At 40.2% G+C, this 12,500-nt stretch overlaps 1 protein-coding gene across 1 annotated transcript; it reads left to right on the top strand.

The window, feature by feature from the left end:
• The first annotated feature begins 3,351 nt into the window (after nucleotides 1-3,351).
• On the top strand, nucleotides 3,352-6,926 carry LOC117047886. Its single transcript, XM_033151115.1, has 3 exons — nucleotides 3,352-3,675; nucleotides 5,231-5,339; nucleotides 6,046-6,926. The coding sequence occupies exons 1-3, from the start codon at nucleotides 3,352-3,354 to the stop codon at nucleotides 6,786-6,788; spliced, it is 1,176 nt and encodes a 391-aa protein (XP_033007006.1). The 3' UTR covers nucleotides 6,789-6,926.
• The last annotated feature ends 5,574 nt before the right edge of the window (nucleotides 6,927-12,500 follow it).

Genomic DNA, 12,500 nt, shown 5'->3' with positions numbered 1-12,500 from the left:
GATTATCTCCACTGCTTGAAAAGTTCCACTTGCTAATTCTTCCATATCAGGCTGGTATTTAAATCCCAGAATCAGGGCTGCCAACTTGTCAGAAAAAGAATTAGCCTAACTTAGGTTTGTGCTGCAGCTGTGTATTTCTTTCAAAGTTCAGGAGAGGAACTACAGAGGGATGGCTCAGAGGCTTTTTATGCTTCAGTGGGTATTAGCGCTGCAATACGCATAACGGGAAGAACCTTCTCCCTAAACAGAAATGTTTATAGAGAAATAACTGTTGGGTTTCAAGGGGCTGCTAATGATGACAGACCATGAATAGAGTTGTGGTTCATATAGCTGAACAGTTGGGATCAATTTGGGATAGCAGAGTTAACAATTACCACTATGATTAAGGCCCCATCTGCACTATACATTTAAAGCAGCGTCATGGCCTTAAACAGTCATGGCCTTTCCCAAAGAATCCTGGGAACTGTTTGTTTGTTTGTTTGTTTTTGTTTAGGGTACTGAGAGTGATTAGGAGATCCCTGTTCTCCTCCCAAAGCTACAACTCCCAGAGTACTCTGGGAAGAGAGGCTGGCTGTTAAACTACTCTGAGAAGTGTTACTCTGGGAGGGGAACAGGGGTCCCCTAGCAACTCTAAGCCATAGCTGTCAACCTTCCTTTTTCTTGCATTGGGAAACGGCCATAGCTGTCAACCTTCCCTTTTTTTGCAGTGGGAAATGGCGCTGGAATAAGGGAATTTTCCGCAAAAAAAGGAAAGTTGACAGCTATGCTCTAAGCACCCTTAACAAACAAGTTCCCAGGTTTCTTTGGGGGAAGCCCTGACTGCTTCGAGTGCTTTAAATATATAGTACAGACAGGGCCTAAGTGTAGCTCTTCATGTTCAGTGTTTGAATTGTGTCATTTATATAACTGTTTCATGTTAATTATGGTTTAGTCCAAAACCAGAGGCAAGAACTGGGGAAGAGCAAGGAAAATGTGCACTTGATGACTCTCTGATTCCTTAGCCTTTACTTTGGGAAAAAGTAGCATCCTTGCAAAAAGCACAGTTCTTACCTGATCGGAAGGGGTAAAGATTTATTTTTGTAATAAATCAGGATAAGGATGAAGAACAGCATTCCGCTTTAATGTGTTCTGTTGTAAAAAGACCAGCTACAAATGTTAGTTTCGCTTTCTTTGCTTAAATCTATTAAAATGTTGATACCAATCTTAAGTTTTGAAATGTCACATTTTTGTTCTGAAAACAGACTTCAAATGTTTAAAAGGCGGAGGGGAAATTAACAAGGATACTTTTATCTGAATACAATTACTGCTACAGTTGTTGAAGAATTAATGGAAAATTCAAACGTGTACCTACTTGGCTTACCTAATGAGCAGCAATAGAAGGATTAATGAAACATTTCCTATTTCAAGTGACCGAACAATATCCAGAGTCAAAAGCATTTTAGTCAGGATGTGTTTTGCCATATCACTGTATGGCTGAAATCACTCTTTCATATCATGAATGGATGGACAAATTATTGTGGCCTAGTGCACTAGGTCAAAATCCACTGTGTAAGAAATTCTTGTGTGCAAACTCAACCAAAATGAATGAGAGCTGTGCAAGACTACTTGTGTGAGCATGTGTTACAACTACTTAGGTGAACATGTGTTACAACATAGGAGTATTATCTTCTAGCATTTTAGTTCCGAATCAAACACTATATTTAAAAGGTGATCCTGAATTTGAAATTCATAACATTGAAGACAAACAGCAGTTGGGTCAAGAGATCATGGATCATTGCTTTGCAATGATGTATGGGGTTCTGCTTGTTTGTGTAGTGCTACAGATGTAAAATTTTGAATTTTATGGCTTTCATGTCAATATTCTATATTCTAAATAACTAGTGTATTTAAATATAAAATAATGTTCCTTTTTTGTTTGTTTGTGGATCCATGAGAGTGGACTTTTGTGAAGTATAAGAAAGTATGAGAGAGAGAGAAGCCAATTGTCATAAGCATGACAAACTTTTTTTTTTAACCTACTCTTGTAGTTATTTGCTACAAGAGCCCCAAATCCTGAAATTTATTGTTCATTTCATCAATTAGCTAGGAGATTGTAATTGTAGATTAAAATGTTAGTTTATCGTACCAATTAATAGGGCTATCACCCTTTTAAATAAATCTTAGTCAATTAATCAGGTTAGTTTTAATGATTTAAATTATTAAATATGTATACATCTGCATTTGAATGAGAGAGCACTGAAGGAAAAAGTATACGTAGTTTGAGAGTTCTAGACTCAAAACTGACCTAGATGCTCAGATATCAATGGTGGCTAGGAATGTTGTTGTTTTTTAAACCAACTTTGAATTACACTCCAAAAGTCATTTCTTGTTAATTTGAGATTGGATTACGGTACTGCAGTATGTTCTACATGGAGCCATAATTAAATAATGCCCAAAAGGTTCCATTAGTTCAACATGCAACTGCCAGCTGTATCACATTATGCCAATCCTTTACTAGCTTCACTGGTTACTGATTTGCTTCCAGCCATGATTCAAGGTGCTAGTTTTGACATTAAAAATGCTAAATGACTAAGTCTCTGAACCACTGAAGAAAGTTCAGTAAAAACTCTTATTTCAGTGGAGTTTTTCAGGACTGTTTCCTAACTATTTACAAAAATTATTTGTAAAAAAATCTGTTGCAGTCTCCATTATTTTTTTTTCTTACTGGCTGGGGGAGGAGTTGCATCTGTTTTTGTGCTTTTCTGCTGTAAACTGCCTTGAGTATCTTGCCAGAAAGGTAATGAAGAAACATAATAAACACATCGCCCTAGTCCTTACTCACTGGTAGGCATAATTTTGAATTAGCGTCCCCACTTACTGTGCCTGGCAAGGCTGACAGTCCAGGTTCTTCTCATAATGAATCTGGGGGTGTGCATCCAATCCTTGATGTAGGACTCCAAAATGGGTCTATACGTGTGTGTGTGTGTGTTTGTGTGTGTTGTGGACGGCAAAACAGAGTCTTGTGTCCTGTAGCATTTTAGGGGTTAAGCCTGGAATAGATTTGATTGAGAGGAGAGTGGTGGGGAGAAGTGGAGAACTGACGTCAAAGATCAAGGCTGGGCCGGGCTGAGCCTTCATCAGAAAGGTGCTACTAATACGCAGGACAGAAGAAGATACGGCTGTAGAGGAGAGCCGAGGGGAAGCACCCCCCGACTCGGCGAGAAGGCGCTGCAGCCCCAACAAGTTGCAAATGAGACGCGGTTTTGCTGTCTAGCAAAGTGAAGCCCAACCTGTCCAGGTGCCTTCAGGCCCACAAAAAATAATAAGAACTAAAGCTCCAGAAAGCCCGAGGCAGCTAGCAGCAGGTCCGTCATGTTGCCCTTGCTCTCCAGGCGGCAGCGAGAAGCTAAGTCTGCCCGCCCCGTCAATTCTTCAGAGCTCCCCGGCCATGAGGGCGGCGGCGGCGGCGGCGGCGGCGGCACTGTAAGCACCAGCTCGCGGAGCCTGCCGAGCCAGCGGCTGCCCAAATGCGCGCGCTGCAGGAACCACGGCGTGGTGTCCAGCCTCAAGGGCCACAAGCGGCTGTGCCGCTGGCGGGAGTGCGCGTGCACAGCGTGCTCGCTGGTGCTCGAGAGGCAGCGCGTGACGGCCGCGCAGGTGGCGTTGAGGAGGCACCAAGACCAGGTGGCCGGCCAGGTGAGTGGGCGCGCGCGTGTTGCGCGGCAAAAAAACAAAACAAAACAAAAAAACCCAGCAGGGGCGGCAGCAGAGGAGGGCCAGCAGGGCTCCTCCTCCTCGGGCCCCTCTCTCCCTGCTGACGGCTCTAAAGTCCTTAAGAGGCCATAACATAATAATAATAATAATAATAAAAAATAATGATGGTGGTGGTGATGATAGTTAATAATTTTATTGTTTATACCCCACCCATCTGGCTGGGTTTCCCCCAGCCACTCTGGGCGGCTTCCCCCAATATATATAAAATAATAATAAAATGTCAGACATTTAAAGCTTCCCTGAACAACTTGCTTCAGCACTGCGTTGTATTAATTTCGGTGGTGGAGCAGCAGAACGGTTAGTAATGGCAAAAGAAATCCTCTCAGGTGGGTGGGTGGGTGTGAATGCCGGAAACGCCTCAGGGCGTGTGTTGTGGGGGCCCCTCAGAGGGCCACACTTGCCAGTATAGGCAGCTGTGGCAAGTTGAATAGTTCCTGTTTAAACCAAGAACGAACTAGTCCCTGTATAAGCAGGACCCCCACCCCCAGGCATACCCCCACCTTGCCTTTATTCGTTGCAATGCAGGAGCATCTTCAGCTGTGAAGTTTTTTTCCTGTAGCAAAGCACAAAGGTTCAGCTGCTGAATTTGCTCCTGCAAGTTCAGCTGGCTTTAGATTTAGCTTCATTGGTGTGTGCTCTGGGCAGTGAGATGGGCTTTTTGCTTAGCTTCTGGGCCCATGCAAGCTTTATAGGACAGTAAACATTTCCAGAACAGAAAATAAAGCATCTGCATCAGGAAGACCTTTCTGGCGGTAAGTGGTGTTCGACATTGGAATGGACTCCTTGGGAATGTGGTGGACTCCTCTCCTTTGGAGGTTTTTAGGCAGAGGTTGGATGGTCAACTGTCATGGATGCTTTAGTTGCAATTCTTGCATTACATGGGTTTGGACTAGATGACCCTTCCAACGATACGGTTCTATGATTCTAAGTGGCACAAGAACAAACGGGGAGGATGTGGAGCTGAGGAATAATGTAAGAAAAGTAACCTTAAAACTGCCCTCTCCTGAAGCACCTTTTCCTGAGAAAGTCACTGGAATCTGGTTCTGCATTTTAGCTACAAACAAGTTCCAGTCTTCAGTGAGCTTTGCCTCATGTAGATGGAAGCTGAGTAACTTTAACTTTTAAATGGGATGGATTCAGTGTAAATAGTTTAAGCTTCTTAAATTAATTTGGGTGCTAGTGGAGCTTTCTGGGCCTGGCAGCATAATTGGTTTACTGCTATTGAAGACAAGTTTCCTTTGTTTGATCTCATTTTTTATGTATTTAAAATAGCAATAATAAACCCCTAATGTAAACTATATAATTGTAATGCACCCTGGGGGAAAGTTGTCTTTTGATCATAATGCAACTTTTCTTATTTGCTTCCAAATAGCTTGAATGTTTTCAGTATTATTTTAGCAGGCAAGCATGGACATTGTTAGTAAGCAAAAATAGCTATGGTGTTGAGGAATGTCTTCTTCTTTTTGTGATTGCATAGGTTAAGAAAGGCATGAGGAGCAGTGAATGTTCAGTTTCTGGCCACAGATTAAACTTCCATTGCAAGACCAAGCACACTGCCAGGTTGTTGGCTAGACACTCACCGGAAGGTATGTGCCTGCATGTAGGAAATACACTTGGAACAAATCTAGTAGGTTCTTTCCTTTTAATGTATTCCATTATAAAATGTGGTATTGATATAGGACAATAAGTTGTTATAGCTGTGAAATGAATGTTTATTATATATTCCTGACACATTCCATAAATGAGCATCTACTTATAAAGACCTCTTTAGGCATGACTCTCCAAACCCTTAAAAAACATCAAAAGATTGTGTGACAATGGCATTTCTAGTCAAGGACTCTGGTTGACATTACATTTCATGAGTGAATACTGGATACATTCCAGAGAAGCTAAGTATACCTAAGTGTCACCGATTTGAGTATGAACTGAGTGTTCTTGATTTTCTTGGTGTCAGCTGTATTTAAGCACAAAGGCTGCTTCAGATGTCTTAATTACATATGATATTACCTACACATGAAATGCACTGGTGTAGTTAGCTGTTAACTGTCGTATATGACAAGCGTATGGGTGCACTTTCACTATGCTACATTTTTAACTATACAATGTGTACAAATGGTTAATGACTGGCACGTGCAACTATTACCTGTGATGTGACAACTTACACACAGGTTTCTTAGTAATACCTTTTTTACCACGTGAAATGCTTTCTGTGAAGGAAATGTGTAATGTTTGAAAGCACCTAATGCTAGGCTTTGCACAATAACTGTCCTTTTCCTTTGGATCTTGTTGTAGCAAATAATCCACCCTCCCAGGAAACAGAACATTGCCTTTCTAGCCTCAGTGCAAGAATGAGGAAAAGAAGGGCATTTGCAGACAAGGAGTTGGAATCAATAATGCTTGAAAGGGAACTTCAACAAAGAACCTTTGATGGATTTGCTACCCATCAGAGAAGACAGCTGCTGAGCAGAGAGCGTTTACCAGCCCTTGAGGAAAATGTATTCCAAAGTGGACATGATTACCTTAATTACTTGACATGCGTTAACTCTGGTATGTTGAATATTTGTTTTCCTTTGCTCCATTCAAACACCAGGGTTCTAGACTATGGACCTTGCATTTATAAAATCACAGACACTTCTCCTTTGAATGTAGCTTTTATCTCAGCAAGCCAAACTGAAGGTGGCACTTCACAGAAACGCACCTGTGAGGAGAACATGAATAAATACCTAAATGTGTACAGAGAAAATAATTGTGACTGGAAGGAGCAAGCTCTGTCCAATGTCTTTTCCAGAGATCTTCTCTTAATTGAGAATAATTGGAGCCCCAAAATAATAAAACTCCAAGCAAATAAAGAATTAAGAGACATGGCAGCCAGATACTGTATTTTGTGCAATCATCATGCCAAACAAGAAAATCATTATGTTCATGATATAGGTCTTGAAGTCAAGGAGGATGTAAGGCATTTACCTCAAGAGTGTTGCTCAGAAATAAACAAGCAGATACTGTCTTTTTCAGTAGAATCTTTATTAAAAGTTTAAATCTATTATGTAGCTTGGATGGCCAGTATTCTTATGAAATATTAATAAGAAAATCTCCCTAAAAACTAAATATTCATATTGTATGTATAACTGTAACTCTTCTGCAAGTAATTAACATCATTGACTCCTGTTCCATTTCTGATGTAGGGGGAAAACATTCTACTTTGTTGTGATACATTGGAACTAGATCAGTTTGTTCTGGTAAGAAAGGATTTGCTGCTTTATTTTCATCAATGTTTATGTTTGTAAATGTGTTCAACTGGGCTTTTTTCATCCATCTTGTTTTGCTTATAAGTAAAACATTATTTGCCTGTATGAAACTGCAAAATATTACCAGGTATATGGCTTCCAGTATATTATAAAATACAGTATAACTATTTGCAGAGGAAAAACCAGATGAAAAAATATTACAACATAGCATAATGTCATAAAATAGCGTAACATAACTTTTTGTTTTGATCAAATTACTGAAAGTAACTGTGATACAAATCACCAATTTTTGTGCCGAAAGTCTTCTTTCAAACAGGATCTGAAAATCTAGTTGAATATCCTTTGCTGAAGCAGGGTAATTGGTAACCAGCATTGCCATTTGATTAGCCATATCATTCGGATTATGATATGCTCCAAACAGAGAGGCTACCACTGCTATAAAAAAGCGCATGCACCCAAACTGACAAAAAAATAATCTGGAATGAGGAGGGGTCACCACCACCACTGTCACGTAGAAGAGGGTCAGCAGAAACAGAAGGGAAAATTAAAAAACTGGGGTGTGTGCAGTGTGATCTGTCCTTTAAGGGTGTTGTTTCTGGTCAATAAGGTTTTACAGATTTTGTACTATTTTGAAAACCTACAGAATCTGTTGATTAGAAGTGGTAGTAGACTAACTGCACATTCTATGAGCAGCTGCCCTCCTTTCAAGCTTATTCAATTCTGAGGATGCAATCCCAAGCACACTTACTAGGGCGTTGGATTCATGAGCAAAATGGAGAATACAGCCAAGTAGACATGCATAGATAGGATTTGTGCTGTGAAAATCCTCTCATCCACCTCCACACAAAATAGTATGTGTATGGAATTGAACTTTATTGCTTTTTGCTGGAAATATATTCGACACTACTTCTAAGGGCACAAGCCTGGGCAGTGTGTCTGGAAGTCCTGGGCTGCCCAGGCGACAGGAATTCAGTACTACTTTGAAGATTGATTCTTGGAACCCTTATTACAAATAATGAAATAGTGGAATTCAAGTGTATTGCACTATCTAAAACAATAGGCAAGAAAAGTTAAAATTCTCAAGATACGTATCACAAAAAACCTTTTCCTACAAAATACAAATATTGCTGGAGCCAATATTTCATTCTATACACAAAAGAAATTAAAGCACTAGTTGCCAATTAATTTTAAGTACTAAGCAAAGACATATTTCAAGATTTGGGGGGCCGGTTTAACATCTCTAGGTCTTGCTTTTAGTCTCAAATAATATGCCCCAAATAATGATAATTTGCCTCAATGAAGCAAGTGTATGTTCTTTTAGCAACACTTTCCTTTAAAGACAATATATTGGTTCATTTATAGCTTATAGATTTTCCCAGCTCTTGGTCTCCATTGAGCTCCTTACCTGAAGGAGAGCTTTGTAAATCATGGAAACACACATAGCAACTGAAATGGTTAAAGTTATTTCCCTACATATTGAGTCATATCACAGAGTTAATTTGCCCAACAAGAATTCATATAGCTGAGTTATATAAACACAGGTTTTGTTTTTAAAAGATTGGGTTGCTTTATTTGTGAAAAGGTCCAAGTGCTCTCAGCTACCAAGACAAGTTATTCTCTGCACATTGCAGTCAGGCTCTTTTTACAGGAAATGACCAAAGTCTGCTCTTTCCACTTTCCTTTGCTTCCTGCAGGCTTCATGATAAGCCTTTTATGGGCTGCCCTCTGCTAGTGAAGAATCAGTAGGGAATGCCTGAGATGATCGGCTTATTTTTGTTGCCTCTTGTTCCTTCACAACCTGAAACTAAGGAAAGCTTCGATATGGAAGGGCTTTTAATTGACCCAAGCATTATGGTATTTTGATGGAGTGCTATCCCACAGTAGTCCATAAAGATTTTATTCTTTAAAAATTACTCTCATTCAGTGATTTGGGTCTTCCAGTAAATTAGGTCAGCACACATTGGAAATTTTTCTGATACAAGAAAGGAACAAGAGTGTGTAGACACTTGGGTACAACTTGTGTCACTAGTTGTGAGTTGCTTCCATGGAATGGCATGCCTTTTATAAGCTTAAGGTGATGCACCGCATGCAACTCTACTTGGAATATTAATAGTTTGACTTCACTTATCTATGCTCTGAACTGGTAGCATTCAGGTTAGATTACCTGTAATTCAGTAATCTGCTACTGTGTGTTGCTAGTTCTCTGATCAGGAATTTGATATACAGTTTGTTCTGGGTAGGTTCGTTCTCCTCTTGAAAGAGTGAGCTCATGGTCTTGGGGCTCTCCTTGATCCAGTTAGGTAGCCTTGCCACAGCAACCCATGCTATGGTAACTTCCCAGTTGAATTATTGTAAAGTGCTTTTTGGGGTGCATATGGTTTGAAAACTGTAGCTGATGTAATTCTGAGGATGTTGAGAAGTACTGGCCGTTGGAACCACATAACAACATTTGTCCTGCAGAACCTGCAGCACTCAATACAATGTGTTAATGTTGATGTATAAAAATGATCAGACCTCTGTATACCAGTCTGCCTGTAGAGTGATGTGAGAAAAGGCCATCTCTGTGGTGGCCCTTTCTCTTTGGAATGCTTTCCCTGTTGAAGATTACCTGGTGCCGACACTGTTAGCTTTTTAGTGCTAGTTAAGGAGGCACCTCTTTGCCTAGGCTTATTGAAGAGATTGAAGCAATGTAGTCATTTTTTGAGTGCATTGGTAGCTGGGCTATTGTGAAATGTTTTGGGATTTTTATCTAACATTTTGTCAATGCGTTATGATAGTGATTGGCTTGTTAGTGTTGGCCTGCTGTGGTTTATGTAGTTTTATGTTGTAACCTGCTCTGGGATTATTTACAATGAAGAGCAGGTTTAGGAACTGAATAATAAATGAATGGATGTGTGGTACTGTATATGGGACTGCATTTGAAGACAGATTGGAAACCTCTGTTGGTTTATAATATAGTTAAAAGAACTGCTAACTACAACTGGGCATTACAGTTGCACTGGCTCAGAGTCTGTCTATGAGTCAAATTCAAAGTGATGGTACATACCCCAGCCCCAAGATGTGAAGGAATTTAAAAGGAGCTGAAGATTTACCTATAAACAAATGAACAAGGCTTCATGTTTTCAGCTCTTCTGTAGGTGTCTTTTTAGAGATGCCCCTCCCCCTTTCAGAGGGACTTTTCAGACATGCCCCTCCCCTGTAATTTGCATCATTGTTGTGCCTGATGAAGACTCTCTTCCCCAAAAATCTCTCTAGATTTTAAAATTTATTATCTCTGCTGCTGGTTTTTATCCAATTTTTGCTATTGCAAGTTTTAGCTTTTGTATTTGAATATATTATTGTGTAAGTCACATATTTTTGAAGAGCAGGGTAGTAGTCCAATAAATAAATAAAGCCACTCTAGCTTCTCATACTTTGTCTTTATGCTTTGCTTCACAACCCCATGGGTTAGAAACTTGATCTTGTAATGTAAACAATAAAACCTGACTTTCTCTGGATTTTACATTAAGCCACTAGATTTTGTGTTGTGCTGTATAAATACAGCTTGCTTGACCACCTGATATAAAATGTGCATTTGAGAAATATCCTATTGGTGCGTTGTAACGTATCCAGCAGCAGTTAATTACTCAGAGGCAAACGCTTTAGCTAGTGTGTACTCTCCCAAGTCTTGCTATTTTGATTTGAACAATGAAATGGCCAAAGGGAGAAAACAGTGTTTCTTTTGTTAGGATAATATCAGCTTCACATGTCAATATTTCTCTTCCCCCATGCTCTCCATCTTGAGTTTATTTTTTTAAACACTTTGGCTTCTTTTAAGGAGGTTTGGGTTCCAGAGCAAACCAGCAAGGATCCATTCAACCAGCTTCAAGTTGCGTGCTGGGTTGGTTGCATTTGTTATGTCTAGTAGCAGATAGAATTTTCTCAAAATATTTAGCCTGTAAGGGATCTCTGCTGGTCGTCTGTTTTTATTGCAAGCATGCAATTAATCACCCTAATTGTTCAATTACTCAGAAGCCCAAGATATTATAACAAAACAAAACAAAAAATAGATGGCAGTCCAAATATCTTGAGAGTTTAAAGGTTCATATTGGTAAGGTAAAACCAAACATTTTCCCCCATGAAGACAAGACTGAGAAATTGCACTAATTTTGCAGTAGTATTTGTTACGGTGCCTTGAACTTTTACTGTCACATTACAGTTTGAGATACAATGCCCTATTGTTCTTATACTAATGATAGGGCAATGTATCTCATACTGTAATGTAGTAGTAATAGTAGTAATAATAATAATAGTTAAACTCTGATATGGGGAATGCCGCAGTTAGCATGGATTTCACCTTGGCCGCAGCCAGCATGGATTGGCTAATTGTCAGGGGTGATTTGAGTTGTAGTCCAACATCATCTGAAAGACCATAGATTCCCCATCCCAGGTCTACATAGTGACTCATTTTTACCACTATTCTGTTACCCAACTCCATCTTTGCAGAACTGTATGCCCTTGTTTTTGATACTATGTCAAAATAGATGTGAGAGCAAACACACATTTCTCCACCTGGCAAAAGAGACACGAACATGCCAACATGGTCGGGGAGGAGGGAACCTTTGTGGCCCATCTGGTCAGATTGTTAATCTGTCTCCAACAGAGGCGTACCTAGGCTCCCTTGCGCCCTTGGCAAGGAGCTGTATTGACACACACACACCCATTCGTTGCACCCTTGGCAAGGAGAGTGGGCAGATAGGCTCCTAGCCACTCTGAGCCAGAGTAGAGAGGCATGATTTTTGTGCCCCCCTGGCCTGTGCCCTTGGTGCGTGGCCAACCTAACCATCCCTTTGGTATACCCTTGATCCCACCCCCACAAGCTAGCATTTACAGTAACTTTTCAACTACTGAAGGAAAAAGTGAGTTGTGATTCAGTAGGTGAAAGCTTCCAGCAACACATCAGAATCAAAATAGCCTTGAAAAATCAACAAGTGTTTCCTTAATCTTTGCCCCTCTGGTGGATTTCCACCTTCCTCAGCAATTAATTAACTAATGGTGCAATCCAATACATGACTGTTCAGTAAGCCCCATTGATTCATTGGAAATTACTCCCAGGTAAGTATGCATAGGACTGCAGCCTAAATATTTAATGAACCTATTTAAAGCTTGAAACCCTAGTGACAACTTCCCAACCACTTTTCCAGAAGTCATGCCAGAGCACTTTTGAGTATGTACTTTTATATTGCAGTACTCGGACTGCACACTTCAAGCTGTTAATTGGGGAATGACAGAACAAACTTCCTTAATATCCCATTACTTTCCCTTAAAATAATAATACAAATAATGTTTTAATGTACAGGGCTGCTAAAAAGTGATAAAATTTCAGTGAAGGCACCAGTGATTTAGGTGATCCATGTAGACTCAACATCTAATAGCACAGGGGTCAGCAAACTTTTTCAGCAGGGAGCCGGTCCACTGTCATTCAGAGCTTGTGGGGGGCCAGACTTTATTTTTTTTGGGGTG

This window comes from Lacerta agilis, chromosome 6 (assembly GCF_009819535.1).
Source record: "Lacerta agilis isolate rLacAgi1 chromosome 6, rLacAgi1.pri, whole genome shotgun sequence".
Taxonomy (NCBI): Eukaryota; Metazoa; Chordata; class Lepidosauria; order Squamata; family Lacertidae; genus Lacerta; species Lacerta agilis.
Note: the sequence above shows the minus strand (reverse complement) of the source record. Positions and strands in the feature narration are given on the sequence as shown.